The sequence below is a fragment of the Ceratina calcarata genome, unplaced genomic scaffold (genome assembly GCF_001652005.2).
Source record: "Ceratina calcarata isolate Rehan_Ccalc_2016 unplaced genomic scaffold, ASM165200v1 scaffold428.2, whole genome shotgun sequence".
In the NCBI taxonomy this organism is placed as follows: Eukaryota; Metazoa; Arthropoda; class Insecta; order Hymenoptera; family Apidae; genus Ceratina; species Ceratina calcarata.
The window spans coordinates 406,847-431,158 of record NW_017166501.1 but is presented as its reverse complement, the minus strand read 5'-3'; the positions used below and the strand labels follow the sequence as shown (position 1 = coordinate 431,158).

At 43.1% G+C, this 24,312-nt stretch overlaps 4 protein-coding genes across 5 annotated transcripts in view; 2 read left to right on the top strand and 2 right to left on the bottom strand.

The window, feature by feature from the left end:
- Nucleotides 1-17,253, bottom strand: part of wdb (serine/threonine-protein phosphatase regulatory subunit widerborst) — a 21,663-nt gene extending 4,410 nt beyond the window's left edge. Inside the window, exons 1-3 of one of the 2 annotated variants that reach the window (XM_018027656.2) lie at nt 16,717-17,253; nt 16,267-16,603; nt 15,898-16,191 (exon numbers count right to left, since the gene is read on the bottom strand). In XM_018027656.2, coding sequence (XP_017883145.1) covers nt 15,898-16,191; nt 16,267 — 295 coding nt within the window. In that variant the 5' untranslated portion in view covers nt 16,268-16,603; nt 16,717-17,253. Of the gene's footprint in view, nt 1-15,897; nt 16,192-16,266 lie in introns of both variants that reach the window. The other variant, XM_026815066.1, reaches the window with a different exon arrangement.
- Nucleotides 17,254-18,494: 1,241 nt separating this feature from the next.
- P32 (complement C1q binding protein P32) lies at nt 18,495-20,057 on the top strand. The gene is made up of 5 exons (XM_018027597.2): nt 18,495-18,856; nt 19,011-19,161; nt 19,220-19,422; nt 19,499-19,587; nt 19,813-20,057. Exons 1-5 carry the CDS (start codon nt 18,646-18,648, stop codon nt 19,960-19,962), a joined length of 804 nt encoding a protein of 267 aa, XP_017883086.1. The 5' UTR covers nt 18,495-18,645; the 3' UTR covers nt 19,963-20,057.
- Nucleotides 20,058-20,151: 94 nt separating this feature from the next.
- On the top strand, nt 20,152-21,728 carry Rab19 (RAS oncogene family member Rab19). Its single transcript, XM_018027596.2, has 5 exons — nt 20,152-20,565; nt 20,791-20,875; nt 20,941-21,039; nt 21,111-21,268; nt 21,322-21,728. The coding sequence occupies exons 1-5, from the start codon at nt 20,356-20,358 to the stop codon at nt 21,427-21,429; spliced, it is 660 nt and encodes a 219-aa protein (XP_017883085.1). The 5' UTR covers nt 20,152-20,355; the 3' UTR covers nt 21,430-21,728.
- A 348-nt stretch (nt 21,729-22,076) lies between these two features.
- On the bottom strand, nt 22,077-24,133 carry Hmgs (hydroxymethylglutaryl-CoA synthase). Its single transcript, XM_018027594.2, has one exon. The coding sequence runs from the start codon at nt 23,563-23,565 to the stop codon at nt 22,204-22,206; it is 1,362 nt and encodes a 453-aa protein (XP_017883083.1). The 5' UTR covers nt 23,566-24,133; the 3' UTR covers nt 22,077-22,203.
- Nucleotides 24,134-24,312: the final 179 nt, after the last annotated feature.

Genomic DNA, 24,312 nt, shown 5'->3' with positions numbered 1-24,312 from the left:
CTTTCTATTGTATGTTATAATGGACTTTGCCCGTGAAATAAGATAAAACATTATTACTATTATTAAAATAAACACAATAAACAGGGTATTCATTATTCTTTATTACAAGTTGTGTGAGATGGACGAAAGTTCTTGTACGGTATTCGTATATTTCAAGGGGGCATATTTTTTTATGGAAACGGATTGTTGTAGAAACTTTTACGTTCGTTTCAGGGGACACATTGTACAGCTAGTAACAGTGAAACTGAGGCAGCTCGGGCTTGAGCTAGTTTTCCCTAGGAAGACAAAATTCAAAACGAGTAATAAGTCTAAGTCTTATTTTCAACATAAGCTCAATCTGGTATCGATACTGTTGGATTTTAACATAATTTTGACGCGTCAAAATAAAAACGATTTTAACTACATCACCACCACTTACATTAGGATTCTTTTTATTTTGACGTGTCGAAATTGTGTTAAAATCCAACATCATCGATGTCAGATCGAGCTTTGAAAAATAAGTTGTATATTTACTGCGCGTTATGAATTTTGTCCCCCTAGGGGAAACTAACAAGCTCAAACTGGCTCAGTTTCATTGTTACAAACTTCAACAGTGTCGAGCTGTACGAGCTCGCGCTCCAAATTCCACCGATCGTTCTACGCGAGATATTCGTGTGGAGATCAGTGAGTAATTGAAAACGACGAGGCAAGACGAATTAACGCGAGCTCTCGGCCGACTGGTCCAAAGAACAGGGTTGGCGGATGTTAAAAAGCGTGCGGAAGGAAAGAGGGTCGGAAGAAGAGTAGAGATGATGAAGAGGGCGGTAAAGTAAAACCTTGACGACCGTTACAGTTGAAAGGATGTTCAGAGGTGAATGCGAGGGATTACGGGACTGTTGCATAAAAGTCGCGTGTGCACGCGTGATCATCGTGACGACGCGAGTCATTAAAACCGACCCCCGGCAGGAATTGGCGTTAATCGGTAATCGGGAAACAGGTGCCGCGACAATGAAACCTACGTACATTTTTTCATGTAATAAAGGCACTTTCTTCAATCAGCGACTGGGCTGTTGTATGCGAGACGCACCCGTCGTAGATGAATGAAATATCGGAACACCGATTTTGACCACGGCGTCACGATAAAAATAGTCGACGGCCGTCACCCGTGATCCATAGAAGCCATACTCTCGACTCTATAGATAATCCATCGTTTGGAAAATAATTCTCGACGATGTCAGATTCAAAAGGAAAATTCCTATTCGAATGCGTAATTAAAATAGCGATTAGGACGTCGGTGACGATTAATTACGACTAACTTATTTGCGCGCTAATAAAGCACGAGCCGAATATCTCAGCTATGCGACCTTGCGATCGTGTTTTGAGCAACACAGACGCAACCGGGAGAACGGAAAAAACATCCGAGGATTATTCGGTTCGCCCGTAAGACCTCGATTATTCCGCTTCATTTATTTTCGTCCACGCGGCCCGCCGTTCCATCGAACGACGTTCTGGTCGTAATTAAAAACAGCAAACTTTTCTAACCGGCAGAAATAATCGGAAGCCACCCACCCTTGGTGTTGGTCGAACTTTGATCAGAAGTAAATTAGTTTCGATGCAAGGTTCATAATAATCGTCCTCGGGGAGAGAACGGGTCGCGCGCCCAACTTCGTTTTCCGCCGAGTCGCGCGCGCGCCCCGTGGCCTCAATGAATTTATCGAATTATGCGAATCCCTCCGCTCGACGCAGGTATTCGCCGTTCTACCTTGCGCGAGAAAGGCATACGCGACACGAAGGTATACACACGTCGGTCGACTGCCAAAAGGGAACACGCGCCAGAAGCGGAAGGCGATGGCTAGGAAATCGGTGGAGTCACGATCGAGCGTCATCCGCGGATGACGACATCCGTGTCTCTTTGGGAATTGACACTCTGCCCGAAATCAAAACATAATTAGAATTTCGGCAGCGCCACGTTGACTGTGGTACGCGGTGCGTCGCGTCCAAAGTGCTATCTTATTACCCGTTATTAACCGGTATATTATGTTGTACATGATTAAGAGACTACTAGAAACTAAAAATAGTTCGAATCAGACATTATTAAATATATAAAAGGGCACCACTAATGGCGGACGAGATTTTAATATTAAATCACATAGTTGTATGTTTAAACTATTTTCATGAAGCGACACATATAATATGTGGGCGAAATACGCCACTTTGCTATTAAAATCCAATCGATTTAGAAAATCCATGTAAAGTAAGAGAAAAACATTATAGATTGCTTGTAGTACTTTGGAAAAATTATCGATATTGTATGAAGGGTGATTTTATTTTTCCCTCCTTTTCGAATGTTCCCGATAGCATCGATAGTAGGATATGAAAATATGAGTTGAAAGTTTCGTACAGAGCGGAAAAGGCTAAACGGATTTTGTCCAGGAGCCTTCCGTTGGGTCTGTCCAGTACGGAGAAACGGTTTAAATAAATAAATAAATAAATAAATAAATAAATATGGAAATATCAGAAACTATCGATGATAGTGACTATCGATAGTTCTCCACCTTTAGGCGGGGCCGAGTTTGCTTTAGCAAGGTCAACTAGAAACGTTCGACCACCCACATTAATGCAGTTGCAATTTGGAGGTCAGAGAAACCGATCCTCCCATTGTCCCATTGTTGTTTCTCTCGAAAACTTTCGGCGAAAAAGAAACGGCACTTGCCGTGAATAAAGAGAACAATGGGAGGGTCGAGAATACTGAACGATCGGATATACAACGAAATTGTGGCTCCGAATTTAGAATTACGGTTAATCGTGTTGGAGTTACGTGCACGATCCGTCTGGCATGCCCGTATTTATAATTTCATTCATAACTCGACGTACTTTCACGTACTCTTACCGCCGGTCGTAGTATAACGTTTGTAGCCTTGCAGCATGAACGCCGCTTTTACGGCTATTCGTCCATCGCACGATTCTTTGATGCGACCGACGGGGGGACACGAAGTGAGTGAGAGGACGACCTAGTTACTCTTGGCTCGATATTCAGAATAAATCAACCCGAGAACTCGATTAATTTCTTCGCTACTTTTTACATTGATCAGAATCGATCTGAAAATTTGAATTACACTCGCTCGATGGGAGGGAAAAAAACGGAGCATGAGAGGACGGGAATAAATTGGTCCCGGAACTGTGTCACGTACACTCGATTCTTTCTCTGCTTAAACACCGCTGCGTCTACTATTTCAATGTCCACTCTCGAGCAGAGAAACAAAAACGATCGTAGATCACTGGAACAAAAGAGATGACAAAAGATATCGATCAACGTCGACGGGAAAAATAAGGCGACAGCGAAAATTTTCCAACGCCGCGCGTAACACTCCAGTTGAAACATACGTGGCATGGATCAAGCAACGTTGTTTACTCCGGTTACATTTAAGGGCCATTACGCATTATTCGCTTAAACGCACCGTCCGTCGAAACTTTTAAAGAGACGACGAAACTTCTCCGTCGACTAATTCGCCGGAGAGATTCGGGGAGCGAAAGTAGCACAAGGAACTAGAAAACAAATGAAACAGAGGCTGATGGACGGATCAGAAGGTGCTTAAAGGATGAACGATTCGAAAATGGCAGCGGCGGAGTCTCTGAAAGCGTTTCCGGAAGCGACGCGGACACGGAGACTGAACTTCCGTGCCGAGGGGTGGAACCGAGCGAGGAGCGAATGTTCAGGGATCGGAAGTCGAGGGTAAGCAAAACGTCGCGAGCAGCGACGATCGAGAGGCGCGCGAGAAACAGAAGGCAATCCCGTTTTAATATTCTCGGAGGCTAGTGAGGAACGAAGGGAGGATCACAGGTTTAAAATCGAGGACAAGAGACAAACGAGTGATTCGCGGTTCAGTCAGGGTCGGGACGGGGTCGAACGCGAACGAACGAGGATACCGACACAGGAAGCAGAATAGAGGAAGAAAGGGTGCATGGGCGAGGTACGGAGAAATTGAGAGAAACAGAGAGGGTAGTAGAAAATATAAGGCAAAGGAGAGGCAGCCGGTCGCCGGCATTCCGGATCAATACTCCCACCACCGGCGTCGCTTCTCTGGGGGTTCATCGGGTGGCTCGGCTCTCTTTCTCTCCCTTTGCCTTTCGCTTCCCCGCCCTCGACATCTGTCACCCTTCCTTGTTCAACGAACGCGTACATCGGTGAATCTCCGCTTCGTTCAATTCTCTGTCTCTCCTCTCTTTTTACCATCTTTCCGGTACCTCTGTTTTCAATTTTTTTCCCGTCACTTGCTGATCGATATGATATATACTGCATGCTGTACCGCATTTTTTTGATCATCTCCGTAGATAACGATGTTCAAAGAGAAGAACTGTGAAAGATAGATAATTAGTAAATTTTATTAATCGATAGCAATGATTAATCGATAAATGCGATTTTCTAATCGCATTAATAAAGGAATACGTGTAGCTTGTTCTTGATTCATTAAGAGGAATTCGACCTTCAATTCTTTTCTTCTGCTCGATTCCAACATGAGAATGCACCGGCTGAACTGCACACGTGCCGCTGCGTAATTCTCATTAGTAGAGTACGGCTACGTAACGCGAGACCGCCTCAAGATCGCGCAGGAAGGTCAACGCGCCGATGATGTCACTGCTCCTCGATCGATATTTCAATCCTCCAGGTTCAGGAGGACCTGAGGGATGGGCTCGAATAATTTCTGTTTCAATTTCATTGCCTCGAATAATTTCTGTCTCAATTTCATTGCCTCGAATGATCTCTGCCCCGCTTTCGTGATGCAGAAATTCGAGGTCTCGACGGAAGAGAGATATTTTATTGTCGATCGTCGTCGGTTCAGCGGAATTATACCCTGCCCAGTTCCAGAGACCTCTTCTCACCAGGGAATTGTTTTCATTTCCCTGCGAATTGTATCTGACCAGATATGAAAGTTTACTATCCCATTCTTCAGACTTCGATATAAGTCCAGCAATGCACGTGTTCATACATTCTATTGGTCCTTCTTGGTTATCGTCGGACTTCGATTCTATGACTGCATCGATTACTCACATTGAACCCATTTTTAACCTTGCATGATTTCAAAATTACAACATTAACTCCAGAGTTTTCAACGAAAAACTATCTAAGGGATGAGACCATGTGAACCTGCGAAAGCTGTCTCGGAAAAGCTCGAGAAGCAACGGACGCTGTCAATGAAAGAAGCGGCGACACGTTAGAACACTCGGTCAATGGCTATCACTCTTTTTCTTTCAAAGATCGTCTCAAAGAGAATTCCTGATTTTCATTCATTAGAACGAGAATGTTGACAAGATCTAGCCTGACTTTGACGAAATTAATGACTCACTTAGCTTGAATTGACGAAACATAGAATTCAAATACATATCGAATTGATGGATCAATTAAGGATGTATTGGCTTTACAGTCAATCCCAAAAGTTTGGAACTCCCAACTTTAGAAACGTATTTTTTAAAAAGAAATCANAGAATTTTCTAATGCATTTTTTTAAACAATTTTCACGGAAACCCTATATTTTCTTTACGAAAAATGAAAGTTCGAAACATTAACTATTATTTAGTTGAACTTGTATTAAAATCGTACATGTTTTGCAAATGCTGTCGAGCTACCTTAAGGAGGATCGTTTTCCAACCGTTGTTAATACTAAATATTAATTTCGTTCACAGAAGCCCGATCATCGTATAATTAGAATGAAGCTTGCCTCCGTTTCTGTATAAAATTGACGAAAGTATGCAGTATCGGATTTCATCGAAATTCTTGTTCGTTTGAGGCGAGCTTGGCAGACCCTTGTGCAACGACCCGTTTATCCAGGGCGAGACACTCGAGATTACCATGTTGAATCTAGGAAAACGCGGCAGGTCGAAGACGCCCTCGCGTGACACCTCAATTTATCACGAACAAAACTTTATTAACCGACATAAACCTCATCCTTGTGCCTCGAGAAATCGTGCAATTCCGCGCGACAAAAGATTGTTGCCGCGATGGAATTTACGGATAATGAAACTTGATCAAGAGATGTTCTATCTAAAGCAATTATAATTTTATGCAATTAACGTCGTGTAACTTTGAAAAAACTTGCTTTGAAATCCTGCGGAATGCAACGGAGCAGTTTCAGAGTTAAACCGATGAAATTTAAATGGCAAGCACTTAGAAAACCGGAGAACAGACCCGAGAATTTTAAGCGAAATGGCTCTTGGCGACGGTCTTCATTCCGTTCGACCGTGGCAATTGCGGAGGGTCAGCTACGGAAAATATTTCGCGTCACTCGTCGAAATTCTGTGCAATCCCCCCTATTCTCGTGTTTCTGCGCTCCGGTAATAATACCGGGACGAATCGAGGCGATCATTTTAAGCGGCTTGCCACGATTATTTCTGTATCCCTCGTGGTGTTATTCTTCGATGAACGGTCAACCGCGATAATCGCATTTGCTACATAATCGTAAAGGTGTAACGTCCTCTCTCTCCCCCGATCGGGATTACTAGCTGAAAGCAAGTCCCTCTTGCTTTCGTAACGCCTCGTCATTGTTAAGACGTTGCACTCTCGTTCGGACTCTGATAGCCACAGTTACGCAAGCCTTTTCGAGATGCCAAAACATTATGAAACAGCCAGTACTTAGGAATTTGTTATGCTTCTTACATGAACGGTGTTGAAAAAAATAATGCTCGTCGAAAACGTAAATCGGACGATTGTGACGTGACTAAATGCAGTTTTTCTGTACAATCGTAGATGAGACTGTTTCGTATGTTATTTGGTAATAAAGTAAGATTGATAACAGTACGATACTTTCGGAATAACGAGACTGCCTGAACTTGAACAGGGCTTTACTCGCCTCTCGTTGGGAATACCGTAATTTGTGGTTCCATTGACCTGACTACCTAATGCAACGTTTACGGAGAAATCCCCGGGATCGTAACAAAGAGACTAATTAGCAAACCGGCAAAGCATTCGCAGCCGAAACTTCATACGGTTTAACCGACTCTGTTAATTAAAATTTCTTCCGACATCCTTCGGAGAAAAGTTTCGAGCAAACTTGATCGTGAGTAAGTTTACGCGATAGCGCGTAATCGCGATAACTTTTATCAAAGTAGCCACGTAGCTAAGGTGGTTTATTTCCTGCTATAGATTCCCTATTGGTCAGCGAGATAATAAATCAATCGATATCTTATTATCGCGCCTTATAATGTAGATTAGCAATCACGACGATTATCTGACAAATCATCCAAACTAGCCACTCAGGTCCGAATTTATAGTCGTTTCTCACAATTCTCAGTCCTCAGTACTCACAATCAGTTCTCAATTGCTTATTGCATATCTACAGGGCGTCCCAGAAAAAGTATTAGAGCCGAAAAGAGATGATTCTTGAGGTGTTTCTGAACAACAATTTCCTTTGCCAAAATGCAAAGTGAGCCATGGTTTTTAACCCTTTGTACTAGAGCGGCGCCGCTACGGTGCCCGGCACGAAAACTAATTGCAAACTGTAATATTTAACAGATTTTGTTGTATTCAATAAAAATGAAAAAATTGGTAAAATTTTATTATTTGTATACGTTCTTTTGGGTATAAAATGATTTGAAGTACCCCTAAAGTTCTCTAATATAGCCGAAATCGTCTCGAGTTGCTGATTCGCCCGAGCGCAAAAGGCCTCGAGTGCAAAGGGTTAAATTATTAACGAAAAACATGCGTAAGGCCTGCAGTCACCCACGGGTAGGTTGGCTCGGATCGTGGCGCTCAGCCTTGGCTTAGAGCGGGCCCTACGCGTGCTCTTATTGGTCACTGTTTGTAGGTTTAATGTTAATTAAACTCCTCTCATTGTGTGACCATTCCATTGCATGAACAGTAAATTTCTTATTATAATATTCTTATTATTATGCTAGTTGTTCATGTAATATATTAATGTACGAAAAGGCAGGTTTAATATTAATTTAAGGCGCTCGGTATTTTATGACCCATGGATTTTTCTGAATCGCGTTCTCACAAATATAAGAGAGATCCTTGACCTCGTGGGTCAGTTTCACCGGCTCTTTCCCGTGTTGCTCGGCCAATACGGTTGGACGGAATCCAATCTTTGATTAAGGAAAAAGGTCTCGATCCTCTCTGTGAATAGTGTTTCAGAGATGGACTGCTTCCAACACGGAGGACGCTACAATGGGTCGTGATTAGAGAAGGAGCGGACCGATGGATCTACGTACGGTTCGATTTCACGGTGGTCGAGAACCGATTACGCGTGAGAGATGCATCCATGCGATACATCGGTCCGTTCCACTTTTTGATCCGGCTGATAACATAAAATTTCATTCGCGTCGGACCTCCCTCGTTCGAATGTCGCCGGTATTGAACTCTACGATCCCGAACCGAGCCACGATTGTATTCTGCCGTAATCTATTCAATGAATTCGTTTCGAGTTCCAATTGTTCACCGGTACCATATCTGTATTTGCGTGCGACACGTCGTTTCAGTAAGCGCCCATAAATTAAATTTCCAATCAACTATTCAAGTTTCTCGAAAAGTACATGAATACGGTTCAATTCTTTTGAAGAGGACACAGACGTTTGATCCTGTCGCAGTAGCCAATTGTCGTTTGGTGTTTGTGTTGGCTGCGAGAGAGTCGGAGGTGCCGACCGTCAGGACAATAGGAGAAGAAGTTACTTCAACTGTTAAATCGAGGGACTAAAGAAGAAAAGGCGAGGCTGAAGACAGTCGTCCCTCGACGACGATAAACTCGAAAACAAACAACTTGAACGGCAATTGGCAAAAGGCACTTGTTCGTCGATAAATCGACGCACGATAAACAAAATAAGGAGCGGTTCGCGGGGTGAGAGAGCAGGCGAGGAATTCAACTTGTTGATGATCCAGCCGGGTCGGGGACAAACACTTGCGAACGAAGCAAGGAGGAAAAATTGAAGGCGCCCGCGCAAGGCGGTTTCGATCGGTTTCCCAGTCTGGGGTTAAACAGGGGTTCTGCCGCGAGATTTTGCTGACGATTGCGCGTAAACACGAACACGGATTCTGCCTACGCCAGGTCGACGAGCCTTCAGTCCGCAGCTGCACTCTGGGCTCGACCAGCAACTGTTGGGTATCGGCTTGACCTCGACAATGACTCACGGGTCACCGTACTGACCGTTTCTCTTTCACCTAGGACTTTCGTTTCCGCTTCCTCCTCGCAGCGATGCTCGTATGCGCACCGCGAAACTTCTCTATCGATCACTGTCCCTCCATGCACTACGTATACCTACGTCTAGCAAAATACTGACGCGACCGATTTCTAAAAATTGTCAGCACGAAAATTGTCATTTACGTGGGAACGTGAAAATTTGGCATTAACTAAACTGGTCAAACCAGTATCCCAACATTTGTAAAAAAAAAACGAATGGATTTAGTATGCATTAGAAGAGAGCGAAACTTCCATTAGCAATCGCTTAATTATGAATTTAAAATGCTAATATCTCAACTTCATAAATATTGACATACGATAAAGATTTGATTTAAAAAAATTCTTGTGAAATCACGTACAGGATTTCCAAGTCAGCGGGTCGGTACTAATTTCCAATGATCTTTATCATCACGCTGCATCCTGTTTTATTTTTCTGCAACACCCGATAGGAGCGCGTTAACAGCGAATTTTTTCCGTGGCCAAGAAACGCGAACGGAAAGTATGTAAACCTCCGCGGTGGTGGGCCGCCGAGAACGTGCCGTCGATTCTCCGTGAATCACGCTTGAATCGTGTTTGCTTTTCTAACTATAAATATACACACGGATCGCCGTCATGTTTTTCCTTTAATTCCCATTTTCGTTCGTTTCCACACGTTAACGATATCAATCGTGCAAAGGCTTCGTTCTCGCTGGGAAACAGACGAAAACATTTGCATACGGGAACTCCTGCTGAATAGGAACGATAAGCTTGTTATCGTCACGCGAGAAAAATCGAAGAGTAAACCGAACCGAATTCGTAGAGGAAAACAGTGGATCCGATTGATCCAGGCAGATTTCTACGAAGAACATCAAGCGCCCTTGTGCCAATCACACTTTTAACTGCAAAATGCAATAACTTCTCTCGCCTTATGACTATGTCAAAGCTAATACAGTGAAGTATTTTCTATTTCACGCTGAATTCTTGTTAAATGGAAATACCTGGCGCACAACGAGGCGTGCTCCCTCGTTCGCAGGAGAATGCGTATAGAATGTCGAACGAATCGAGCCCAATTAGCGTAACGGCGAAGAGCGTTAAGCGTCGCGTCGCGACGCGACGCCTCTCTATTCACGCGTGCGACGACAAACCCGACGGTTTCCGCGCGGTATGTATTCCTCCCCGGCTGTTCCTTATTAGCGACAGCCTGTTTTCACCCTTTCAGCAAGTCCCGTCAATGTCAATGCCAGAAAGATTCGCTCACAGCGTTTGTTTACGATCGGGGAATGAAATGGAAGTGAACACGTCCCCACTCTATTAACATAATTATCGCAAGAACCTTGAAGACAGGCGCGTCCTTCGCATAAGCTCGATGCAAATCGCTGCGGATTTCGCTGACAGCGTCGCGATCGATGATGATGTTTGTCGTTGTACCAGCGCTCCGACTTGTAAAACCGTACATCTGTCTAATACTCTTCTATTCCCCGCAACTTGCTTCGTATACAATTAACGACACAACTCGTTAGAGACCGTATTTCAGAGATCAAGAACGATGTTTATGCTCGTTTCCAAAGTCGGACACGAAATACGTCCGTAAATGTTTAGAGTTATTTTACCTGGAAAAATAAATCTCGATTAATCTCGACGGAATATTGATACGAATATTTCATTGTTTCCAATGCTTCGGACGGCGCACTCGGATCGATTCTCCTATTTTTTCATATTCCTGCAGGAAATAACTTTTCAACAATACTTTTTGTTCCCTGCGTCGTTTCGTAAAAAGAGAAGTGAACCAGTAAACATTGTGGCAAACAACGGCGACGGGAAAAAGCATGACGATGACTGTTAAAGACCTGAAATGCATTGTTCGAATTTCGAAAAAATTCTGCCATCACCTGTTCTCTTGCGCGGCAACGGAACGACGATCCGAGTTCCACGAATTTGCGTAGTGAAACGAGGAAATAAAATCGGCATGTAAACCAACACCGTTTACGGTGTAAACGCGGTTTAACGATCAGCTCGCCCACTCGCATCGACAGGGAAACTGCGCCATCATCCTTTAGCACCGCGATGATCTTGACAGTGACCGTAGCGATCAATGGCGCCGTCAATTAGGCGAATCGCGTTTGCCACTTGCCCACAGTGTACATCAGCGAGGACACGGGAAGGAAACCACGTGCGATTCTGGAACTCTGTCTGTGATGAGATGAAATAGTTTGATGGAAGGAGGAGCCTGAACTGCAAGACTCGAAATAACAATATCTACGTAACACAGTCTGATACCAGAAATGAAATTCCTGGTAGACGCGTGAATCTTCTTGAAGATGCAATTGAAATGGTTGTTTTCCGTTCCAGGAGAATGCGTCACGTTGTTATATCATTGGACTAGCTTCGCAGCATCCGCGTACGCGACCCTTGCGTCTCTTTGAAGCAGCTCGGGTTAGAGGAAGCATCACTTTCAACGCAACAAGTTCGATGCATCAGCAGTCAATTTTTATTTCGTTCGCACGAAGCCTTGAGTGCAGCGTTATTGCAAATTTCTACGAGACTATTTGCGTCATTGAACAACGCATAAAGATAAATACGTTGTCAGACGGTAAGAGAAGAAAGTGAAAACGAAATCGGACGCAGCAGACACGGGGGGCCGTGAGAACCCTCCAGGAAACCGGAAGTGTACGAAATTAGTCCAATTTCGTGCGCGACAAGTGGAAAAACGTTGGCGACTCCGGGCCGCGTTCTCTGTTACTCTCACGGGCGCGAACGTGCCGTAACGGGAATCCGGTAGGTGACTCGCGTGTGTATTCGCTGTTTCAACCCTGATTAGTCTCCTGCCGGCAAGCCCAATAACAAGTAATACCCTCGCCGCGTCATGAGGCTTAAACAGATTTCGCAACCGCTCGCGATTTCCTACGAGCTCCAGCTGGTCCGTGATTTTCAAAGCGATCGTAACGCTCGATTGTCCGCGAAAGGAGTCAGTGCCGATCATAGCAACTCGCACGGTGTGACGATTTTTCTTAAGTTAGATCACGCATCATACAGACTTATGTTAGACGTCGCATTACAAGGGATAACAGTCACCTGTAAACTAAAATTGAACCGACGATAAACGAACATGACGTGTGACGATAACAGGAGCCGACACACGCGTTTCTCTCACGGTGTGCGCGGCAACAGTTTGTTTTTTGCGCGATGATAAATCTGAAGCTTCTTATCTGTCGGCAGGCGATTAGAGTGATCGTCTAACAGTGTCGCAACAACCGACGATATGACACGAACAGAGACATCGTCAGACATTTCTGATGGATAAAAAAATGGAATACATATGTAAGATTGTAGTCCTTACAAAATCATAACCTTCAACGTGGATCGATGATTTTGTATTTATCCTCTTTTTATGAACGCTGGTGTTCGCGGGTCTTGTGTGCACGCGTTTAGTTAAACAAGACACTGCGATAGGAGTCGAGTTATCGTTGTAAATAAGAGAAACACATAAATCAATAAACGACCAGCTCTCTGAACCGCTTTATCACGAACCGAATCAAAGAATTTATAAATGCTTCCTGACACAAAGGAGTACGTATACAGGGTAGCTCGCAATTGGAATGAATCGAACAAACGTTCGTTCGTTCTAAAAGAATTTAACAGACTTTGATGAGAACCGAGACCGATCTCCCGAACCGATGTAAGCTGATTTAATTAAACCTTTATTATCAGGCGCAGTGTGCAAGTTTTCGTGTTTCCCGCACTGTATCCCAACGATTAGAACTTGGAGATGTACTTTGGCTGCTGAACGACGCGGACTCGTAGGCAGACAGCGGCCGCACACCTACGTGTTTCTAAATAAGTCTTATTCGTAGGTTGGCGAGGAGACGAAACGTGCGTTTCTCTCTTTCTCCTTCCTTCCGTCGAATCCTCGGCTACATTATCTAGATGCGAATCTATCGTAGCGAATCGTACGCATGCATTTGGCCATTTCCGCGACGTCGTTACACCTACGATAGTATTCGATCATAATAATCGTCATTTCGATCGTCTACTCGTTTTTCAACATTAATTCAGGAACTGCTGATCTACGCAGCGTGTTGACTAAGGATCCTCTGAAGTAGTTGGCAGGAGCAACCTATCCGAAGCACATTCGCTCGTTTCGGTGTCAAGCCATAACCTGTGCAGTACATAAATCCTGCATGAAACCGGGCTTACCTACGGTTATGATCCCACGCGACTAGGGTATTACGATCCGGCTCATAACGGACACCGTCCACGGTGACACGTAAATACACTATTGAATTAGTAAAGTGTCGCGCGTAGAGTGGGGGCGAGTCGATGATAATAGAACAATCATAAAAGTTCGAGGTAAATCTCGTCGAGTCATCGCGTTGTACCGAAAGTTACTCTTCCGTGAAACGTAAGATCGCGCGTGTCGATACTCGTACGCGTACGATCGGCCCGCGAATGCCGTGAACACGTGCGTACAAGAAGAAGACGGAGAGAGAAGCCGAAGCGGCGGAGGCAACGAGACGGGAACAAGTGCGAACGGGATAGAAAGAGAAGAACGGCAAAGACGGCGAGCCGAACGAGCAACAGAATAAGAGAGCGAGAGAGGCTACAAGGACTACTGCCGTTTTATTGGCAGAGGTGAACGACACTGCCTACTGCAAGGTGGATGCCTGTATTTCGCATAACCGCGCGTCGTTCGAACGTGCCGCGAGTTTATGGGTCACTACGTACTGTTTTCAAGCAACCACCTACGAAAGTAGTAGTGCGAGTTCGTTGAATCCGAATGGATCCGACATCGGAAAGCCGACAAAGTGCAGATCCTCTCGATACTTGGCCGAGCCTCTGCCTTCCTGATATTACATACAGGGAAGAAATCATATCGGATTGCGTCGTTGCATCGGCTGTTGTTTAGTGAGGACATATCACGTAAGAATAAACGTGGATACTTGAGAAATATTTTAATGACTTTAAACTTGCTAATGATTGGTTCACGAAACGTATAGATAAATACGTGAGCTGTCCATAGTCCGATCGATTCCAACGGGCAGATGAATCGTTTACGTAGGATATGCAAAACGATCCTTTTTTGCGAAATTAATGATTCATGGTTCCGCGTACAGTCTCAACTACGAAAGGCAATAAACTTGTGCGTCTCACGTAAGAGCGATTTAAGGCAAGAACTATAGGCGAAAGGCTTTGTCAATCAGAATCAAATTAGAATTCGAAAATAATCTAAGTCTCACGATGAATATTGTCGGCGAAACAGAATTCCAAAGCAAGTATTAAAAATACGTGACGCAATTCTACATGCATATGACGTGACGGAAATTCGCAAGTGCCGATGCACAAGTTGACTCCAGTTTTCTATTTATACGAGCGTCTTCTGCAGATGGTAAAATAAACTTTCGCGACTGTCTACAACTTCGGACAATGATTCCGCCCGTTTTTGGTTATATTAGTTCTCCTTCTGGAAACGAATCCTCGGGTAATCATAGAAAATCTGATGTTAACCGAGTATTGAGAAGGTGAGGCATAGACTTATTATTACTGTTCTCGGGTCTTGTCTCTCTAAGGGAAACTGACGCAATCAAAAACGGACGGAATCATTGTTTCGAAACGGGTACATTGGGAGTCATTGACATGGAATGAAAAATATTTCTGTACAGTCTGACAGCAATCGGGGATGCTCGAAATTCGAAGGAAAATTGGTCGAGTAATGCGAACTGACCTCTGTTTTACTGCTCCTCATCGATTTTAAGAACATGCGTCAATACCCAAGTACGTCGAACACGTACCCAAGAAAATTATAAGCAGCGTCTTTTAAATACTTTATAGATCGAAACTTTTATCACATTCTAAAGCGATTATATCGAACGATTCAGGAATGAGAAATGAAATATCGTGTACACAGTACGAACGTGCTCTTGTGGTGAAATATTTTGAGGTTAACTTGGACGATTTCGCGTCATCTTCGTATCGAAAGATCTAATATGTAATTCGGGAAGAAATAGTCATCACCTAATACTCTTCCTAACGTTGGCCCACAAATATTAATACGGGTTTATACAAATTCGTAATGTTTCCAATAGATACAAGAGTAAATCATCTATGATGTTGAGTAATTATAATTGAATTATCCAACAGCGTGCAAGTGTATTGTATTTGGTAATCAATGAGTGATGAAACTGGTTGAAATCATACATTAAAGTATAGTAAGGATGTGTCTTAAGAGTATGCGAGTTGAAATCAGTCATGAATCAGCTCGAGCTGGTAACTTCGTTTACCACCAAAAAATAGTTGTCCTTCAACTGTACATGCATGTATTTTATGATTGCTCAATATTAAAAAGGTAAATGGATTGGCAACTGCATAGGTTTAGAGATGTTTGAACCGTATGCTCGATAGAACAGAATCTGGTTCTCTGGTATGATAATACCAGAACGTTTATACAAGTACATTGGACAGAAGGACAATAAGATCACATTGATTGTTTACACTCTGGCATCAATATCAGATGATGAGCTGCCTCTGGTCTGGTATAGCGAAATTTTCTGTCAGTTCGAGTAGAACGTATTCCCATCATTATGTAACATTATCTCTGTGTCTCGGTTGATCAAATTGTGAGAGCGACTCGACTGAAGTAATAAATGCATGATCATAGATAGTGGAGCGACACGGTAGATCTCTGCTTTGTCCAACTGTATCAATGCCCTTGCAACGTTCTTCTGAACAAATCTGTAAGGCATAGAAGATAGGACAGAGATATCAAACGATGACTAACCTTTGAGCTGTGGTAACTGCTGTAGCTCAACATCCTGAGAGTTCCGATAACGGGAGGAACCCTGTGACTTCTTGGACTTTTTCTTGAGAGATCTCTTGGCGAAGGGATCTATCCGGTCCACGAAAGTCGTTGACGACATGTTTGGAGTAGCAGAGGCACTATGAGAACTGGATGGAAGTGGAACGCTGGAGGCAGCTTCGTGCCTCGGCTGCACTTTTTCGGCGTTGGACGCGACTAAAGGAGATTGCGTCCACCCCGAGGAGGTCGCATTCCGCGTCGAGGAAGATGAACTCACTACACACACAAGGACAAAGCAACACACTACACGATTACAAATCGCACGTGGTGTATCTGAACACGGTAACCTACTGGTTCAGACGTTCCTGTGGCAGAGAGGGGTGGAAATTGATATCGGTGCGTGCATAGCACGAGGAGTTTTTCCGTATCGCGTAACAGGCCACCACGTTAGTCAAAGTCGGGTTTGTCAACCGAGGAGAGCCATCAAGTTCACAAGTCCGATTGATATTCGTCGAGCAAATTGGCAGCCCGTTCTCGTATCGGTCGAGAAAAGGGGCGCGATCGCTTATTAGGCGTTGTCACACGCGAACGCACGCCCCGTCGTCGTACGTCGAATCTCCCACCTACACCGTGCACACAGAAGCGGCACCGTGTGTCTCTCCTTGATCGTATGTGGATTACGCGTTACCTGAAACCATCACCGACGATTTGGGCTACGGCTCGTTTCTTCGGCTCTCGCCGTTTTAACATATAGATGCGATTCACGGCGCCCGGAGAACCGTGAACGGCTGGCAGGCTTACCCGTATACCGTGCCTGCGTGTAGGGGATATATCGAGTCGCGAAAGAAGCCCCGTTACGAAATGCAGCTCCTCGCAAACCGTACGAGCGGTCTCTCGCCGCGCGAAATCTATCTTTCACAGGATTATCTCGGTTCCGCACGCGGCAGCCGCACTACGTTCGCGCAGCTAAACGCACACACTCACTTAAACGCTGCGATCAGCCACACTGAGGCTCGAACAGCACTCGGCCGCCATCAGCTGCTCGGACCGACGAGCTTCTTTCATTTTTGCCGGAACGACCGACAGACCGTCAGGCGCCAAGTCCTGCCGAGACGTCTCCCAGCATCATACGGTTTTATTGCGCGGCACACAACCCACTACGATCTCGGCATCTACCGCACGTAAAATTTAAATTAAAAAGAAAAAAGGGATTCTTGCACCGTCGCCCTCTTCACTTATTGAAAACCCGTCAAGAGGTGCCTTATGTGCCTGAAAATAGTAACGTGCACTCGGCAATCATCGCCCGGAGATACCCGATCACAGACGAATAATTGCCGACATCCTAGATCGCGCCACTTGTCCGATCTTTCGGATCTGTCACTGTTCGCCATTGCACCGTTCCTTCCTCGCTAGAGACATTTTGACTCACGTTTAGCCAATTGCGCTATTAAATCAATGTCGTCTTAAACTATTAGTTGAATAGCACAGAATTACACATCTAAATTATTTTACAATATCTCTGAGATCAAGTGAACGCAACATACGTTGACCCAAACATAACTTGTAGCCGTCTTTCAACCAATGCCGTGCGTTGAGGAATAGTGAAACTCATAGAGTAATTTTGAATTTACGTGCACACGCGGTAGCCTTGAGTGGTCACGCACGCATACCTCTACCGCGTTTGCGCGCGATGTGCATTTGCCGCTCTTTCGTACGCACGTAATTGTTATAAGTGGGACATGGTGTTGTGACGCATTTATTACTTGACGTAAGTATTGTAACACTATAACTACTGTTATACTGATATACCACGTTACTTCTCGTAAGAATTGTAGTTACTGTTTTTATACTACTATTTTATCGACTTTTGCTATTAACTCCGATTAAAAAATGCACGTTTGCTCAACTACTTGTTGGACACTTCTGACGTACATTGCTTGTATTTTATCGCGTTGTGGCGTTTTTCACCAGCTTCAGACGTGTAATACTCGAGTTTCATTAAAATGTGTTAGCTGTTTGGGAAAATTAGTATCATTATAGTATAGTAATTGGAATTTGCGAAGGAACAGAAACCCTTTAGGAAGAAGGTACATTAATCGAAGCTCCGAGTCACGGCTCGTGCAATGCCCCAACTTCCAGCCAGAAGAAACGAAATAAAAATAAGTAGAACGACTAAAATGGAACAGCGATGTATTGTAAATGTAATTACTTTGTTAATAAAATGATCGGAGCAGGGAGTGGAAGAGGAACTTTTTGAAATCCTTAGACCCCAGATAACTTAAAATATGAATTACACTACTAAGAATGTTTCTAAGATAAGGAGACAATTGCATTTTATACTCTATAACGTATAATCAAATATCAATTGAAATGCAAACCGAAGTCCCTCCTCGGTGCTCTACTTCTTTCGCGCTGAGTTTCTCAAACAAGGAACAGTTAAAGATAAGATACCAGCACGCTTGTTGCCTACGTGTGGCGCAGTGTTGCACATATAAATTTCCCTGCATCGTGCTCAATCGGTACATACATTGAGTAGGAAACTGATAAAACTATCGTTAGGCTAACTCTCGTCCCGGAAGTTTTATTGTTTTGCGGCACAGCAACGTTCTTGCCTCGTGCTCCTCGTGCCTCGTGCTCTGCTCGCTCGCACTCGCTCGTTTCATCGGAGAGCCATTTTGTGAGCATACCGGTACAAGACGCGAAAAACGAGAAATAGCGAACGTTGACAAAATGAATGGAATTGTAAGGAACACGCTACGCTGCTCTGTGATCAAGAATCTATTCTCGTCTTCCACGAGCACGGGAATCACTGGCAATTCATTAAGGACGCTGTGGAATGTTTCCCGACATGCTCAAATCACACCTCTCGCCACGGTAAAATCGTTTAGACACGAGCACATTTCCTGCAATTGCGGTTGTTGCAGAAGTGCCCACACAAAAGGTATATTAATCGTATTAAAGATTCCACTACTCGTAAAAAATTAATTGCGATAGTTACGCTTTGCGTATAATTTCTAGTTTGTACTTATAATCAATTATTTATACTTAGATTTTATTGTTAATTCTATAAAAACTATATAATTCCTGTTCCTTAGCTGAGAAAGAGCTTGTGGAATTCCTAGCGGAAGAAATCATAGCAGAAAAGAAGGCTCAAAAGCTGAAAACTATTCCTACCGAACTGGATGGATTCAAAGTATCCCTGAATGGTGCAGACGTTACGTTGGAAAAGCAACAAAATAATGAAACGTAAGAGAACAGAGCTGAACGATCATGATAATTAATGCTAACAGAATTTATATTTCAGTGTTAGAATTTCTTTCAATATAAATCATACGGTAGATTCTGATCCCGAACCAGAAATTGAAATGACTAGTGACAATCCAGATATTGGAGATATGAAAAGTAAACCGACCTTTACCATAGATGTAATTAGAGGAAATCAAACCCTTGGATTCACCTGTTCCTTTAACAACGAACCAGGTGCATCGGGTGCCAATGAGAACTACAGTAAATAAATTTCATTCTAGATGATAACAGTTTCTGTTGATAGGAGCGTATATCGTTATCTGTTATTTAATTGCAGATGACATCTTTGGCATAGATGAGATTACCTTGTATACCGGAGAACACTCTGACAAAGTGTACGCTGTCGCTGGAGAGATTATCGATGGTGTAAGTAATTCATATTGCAGATACAGGAAGTACCCAAAGTTTTGAGTACAAAGCAGTGAATCTAACTGCTCTGATTATTACTCTTTGGAAAAGCAAAACATTCTCTTATGGAATCATTTTATCACGAATGATATTGAAATAAGGGAATGTAACAATTACTTCGCTGTGAACTACATCAGTTGCATTTTTTTTATGTTTTGTACAAAGAAAACTTTGTTGTTTCAGTACCTTTATGATCTGCTGATGAATTATCTCGAAGAGAAGGGAGTATCGAACGAGTTTGCAGAGAAATTGGTCGAACTGAGTACGAACTACGAGCACACTGCGTACGTTAGTCTACTAGAAGGCCTTTCAAACTTCACCGCTGGCAAATAATTGTTCTGTTTTATTCCTCCTGTATTTATAATTATTTAGGCATAGATAACGTTTATGTAAAAATATCTTTATAATAAATACATGTAATAATTCAACCCTATCCCATTCATATCTCCATCTCCATATTTCTTAGAATCTTCCAATTTTTAATGATCGGACCTAACTTGATAATGCGATGCAGGTCGCACTCGGGAGAGAAAGAGAATGGTAACGTAGAGATCCGGTTAGCGGGATTACTTGACGCCAATTACCAACTGTACTACTTAAATAAGAATATCATCAAAATGATGAAGCTGAGCGAAACAATGGCGTAGGTAGCCAAGTATACGTTCGGATGTGCGGTCTACGAAGAGTTTCGTCGACATTTAATCAAGGATTGAAGATTGAATTGAAATGTCGAACCGCGACCCGGACAACTTGATGGAAACGAATGACGAGCGATTCGATTATCTGTTTAAGATTGTGCTTATCGGTGATTGTGGTACGGGGAAAACATGCGTCGTTCAGAGATTTAGATCTGGCACGTTCATCGAGAAGCACGGCAATACGATCGGTGTCGACTTTTCCATGAAAACCGTGCTGATCGATAACAAGAAAGTCAAGGTACGTTTATCCGATCGATCGACCGCTACAGAATAAGATACTTGCGATTTCCAACTAACTTTAACCTGCACCACGAATTCCTGAGGAATTCAACCCAGATTCGACTTCGAACTCGACATTATAGTACTCTATACAAATTTTGCATTCTATACTTTCCGCAAATGAAAACGAATAATTTCTTATTTTACGTAAAATAGATCACGTGATCCACGAATTTGATTGCAGTTACAAATATGGGACACAGCTGGTCAGGAGAGATTTCGTACTATAACTCAAAGTTATTACAGGTCTGCTAACGGTGTTATCGTAGGTGCGTAAGATACGCTTAGAGACACCGCGAGCTTTCTCATTGTTTTTCTTTTGAATACGTTTCAGTTTACGATATTACAAAGAGATCTACGTTTTTAAGTTTACAACATTGGGTAGAAGAAGTGCGCAGGTATTCTTCGTCGCACGTGTTATTAGTCTTAGTTGGTGAGCCAATTTTCCGATTTCGCGTACGAACGATCCGAATATCATTAATAAAGTGGGACGATGACTCGTAGGTAACAAATGTGATTTAGAAAATTTGCGGGAAGTGGAGAAGGGCGAGGCAGAAGCTCTTTGTCAATATCTTCCCGAAGTGCTACAAGTCGTGGAGACATCCGCCAAAGAGAATACCAATATTGATAACGTATTTTTCTATCTGGCGTCCGAGCTCAAGGTAAACGTTAAGATGATTTACAATCTTTAAAGATAACGATTTCACGTTTACAGAGAAGACACGAAAATCGCCAAATAAACGCTAGCGAGGATGAAACTGTAAAACTTGGCGGGGGTACGAAGTTATCCTCCTGCTCGAGCTGTCCGTTTAAAATAGTTTAAAACTCACAAGTCGAAATTTGTATATAAATCGATCGAACGGTGTACAACAATTTTTGATAACAACTCGATTATTGATAGAAGTGGATCTTACTGCGGTATCGAGCCAGGTATTCCGTGTCGCGGTTTTATCGGATATTTAGACATCGCATAATTTTGTAAATAACAAGCGTTTAGATTTTACAAACACGAAAACGACGTACTTCAACGTATTTATAGACGCACTAGAAATGGATACTCTTATTTATTTGTAACAAAGCGAATCTCAGAAAGCACACAAATAATATATTTTTTTAAACGAATGCTTCTGAAGCTCTCGTATTTTTTTTAAACATTGTTATTCAATTTATTGAAATAAATGACACATTGACAACTCGCAAGTGTTTTTACCTATAAGTTTCCTAGATCATTTTTGATTGCAAATTACCGTCAATTATCGGTTAATTTACAAATTCAGTAGATAGATAACGACAATGTACTAAACAGTATAAACATAATATAATCAACAAATAGCTGTTACTAAAGAAATTAGGAGAGGTGTATAATAGATGTATTAAAAAACATATAAATGTGTAAAGAATATTTCTGTGAAATATTTAATACATCTTTTATACACGATAACGTGTTAGTTAAATAGAAACATTTTGCCCTAAATAATAAATTCTCTGTTTTTATTTCTATAAATAATCATGCACCATTGAGATATTCTTTACAAGAATCGACGAGACCCCATAATAAATCAGTTAACGATTTAACCATTAAGGACTAACACGAGTTTCATACTCGTTTATAAGTCCGTCGATATTTCTCGTCCATGTGGACGAGATAATACGTTCCAGGAAACATGTTACTGATACTACTCTCAGGAGTGAAGGGAACAACGTGACAATTCTGTTCACGCGAGGCCAACACTTTCGTGTAATCGGTCGGAGAAATTTTTTGACGAGCCTCTAGGTCTGGTTTGATGTAAGAGAGGCCCGAGACGAGTTTCATCAAGTCGGACCCCTCTGCGTAGTCGTTCGTTATCGACAACGAATACATGGTGGAACAGAGGCCAGAACCATACGAGAATATCCCTACTTTCGAACCGGCTAATTCCTTCGCTGATTTACTAATTAATAAAGAAGCTAATCCGGTGTATACAGACGGCGTATACATGTTACCTACTTGACTACTTATCATCAAAGAGGGTTGCGTCTTCGTTTGGAAGTCTGTTTTGCTGACGTTCAGAAACGCTTTCTCTACTTCTTTATCGAAATAAGTATCCTCTAATTTAATATCATAAAACTTGGTCAATTCTGGATACTTCTTCGACACCTCCTCTCTAGATCTCTTTAGAAAATCGATAAAGGCTAATCTAGCAAGAGACTTTTGTACTAATTTACAGTATGGAGAGTGGAACAGAACTGCATCGAAACTATCTAAAGACGTGGAACGATTGTGTTTGTTCTTCACCTTTTTGCAGTAAGTCTGATAGCAATTGTCCAGCGCGTTCAGATAACATCTAATTGACAATTGTCCGTCTACAACGGGGTACTCGGACTTTAAATTCGGCTTGTAAAAATCGTAAGCATGTTTCATACACGACGCCCTTACTCCGCGGTCAATTACCAACGGTGCACCCGATCCGACGACCATCGCTATCGCTCCAGCACCACCGGTCGGCCTGGCGCTTCCAGCAGCGTAAACCGCGTTGTCGGCAGCGACGACCAATGCTAATCTTCCATCCCAAGCACTGCTCTCAACCCAGGCAACGGCATTCAAGAGAGCAGCGGTGCCTCCGTAGCAGGCGTTCGTCGTGTCGGCTCCTTCTATGTCGGTGCAACCGTGGGGTTCGAACAATTGCATAAGGACAGATTTGATCGACTTGCTCTTATCGATTATAGTCTCTGTTCCAACTTCTAATCTTCCCACGTCTTCCGGTTTTATCTTATGCCTGTCCATCAACCTGTGCACTACTGTCAAACACAGAGAGTTGATGTCTTCCCGGTCGTTGCAGAAACCCATCTTGCTCTGGCCTAAACCCACGGTGTACTTTCCGGCCGACACACCGTCGAATTGCTCCAGCTCTGCTTGATCCACGTACTGAGCGGGAAAGTACACTTCCATCGCTTTGATCCCAACATCTTTCGGCCACATGATGATGTTCGTTCGAACGATTTCGTAATGTATCGACGACACTCTCTACGAGTTTCTATTTGTTTTTTCTGACTCGAATCGTACGTTCTTGGATTTCAAATGCTCATGACAATGTGACGAGGGAAGGTCCACGTGACACCGGTTGATCTCGTTATCCAAATATTCCGATCTTTATGTAATATCCTCTGGCACTCAAAGCTGGCGATGATTTTTGTAAAACGACGTTATTACTATTGAGGATTTCGAGTTTCGACGAACGTCGCCTTCTCAAAACCGTAATTCACTGCGATAGAAATGTGTGCTTCGAGGACGGACACGCTACTAACTACCTAACGACGAATTCAGGTTAGAAGTGAAATCTCGGCGAGGTGAAAATTACGGTCACTTCCTATCGCGTGTCTTTTCGACACTAGCTCGACCCTTCCTTTTCGTTCCACCGGATTCGTTTAACTAATCAGTCTTCATAGGAAATCGAACTTACAAACTAACGTTCGACGAGCGAATGCTGCTCGCCGAGCTGCCGCCGCTTATTCAACTACTCGCGCTAAACTCGCGGTGGGGATAGATTACAAATTCATCCGATTCCCTTTATACCTAATCGCATTGCTTGCTGATTTAAATAAATATCTAAACGGACGAGCTTAGAAATATCGCAGAACGGTATCGATTATCTCGTCTTATTCAATATTCCATCGTCGTCAACAATGAGACTCAACTGTGTTGGGAGTTCGTAAAAAGAATTCAGTG

Bases quoted from the DNA above. Each gene is read 5' to 3' on its own strand.
- P32 (XM_018027597.2), top strand. From the start codon at position 18,646: ATGAATGGAATTGTAAGGAACACGCTACGCTGCTCTGTGATCAAGAAT. The intron at 19,162-19,219 runs GTAAGAGAACAG...TTTATATTTCAG, and splicing joins AAGCAACAAAATAATGAAAC to TGTTAGAATTTCTTTCAATA. The intron at 19,588-19,812 runs GTAAGTAATTCA...TTGTTGTTTCAG, and splicing joins CTGGAGAGATTATCGATGGT to TACCTTTATGATCTGCTGAT.
- Rab19 (XM_018027596.2), top strand. From the start codon at position 20,356: ATGTCGAACCGCGACCCGGACAACTTGATGGAAACGAATGACGAGCGA. The intron at 21,040-21,110 runs GTGAGCCAATTT...GATGACTCGTAG, and splicing joins CGTGTTATTAGTCTTAGTTG to GTAACAAATGTGATTTAGAA. The intron at 21,269-21,321 runs GTAAACGTTAAG...TCACGTTTACAG, and splicing joins ATCTGGCGTCCGAGCTCAAG to AGAAGACACGAAAATCGCCA.
- Hmgs (XM_018027594.2), bottom strand. From the start codon at position 23,565: ATGTGGCCGAAAGATGTTGGGATCAAAGCGATGGAAGTGTACTTTCCC.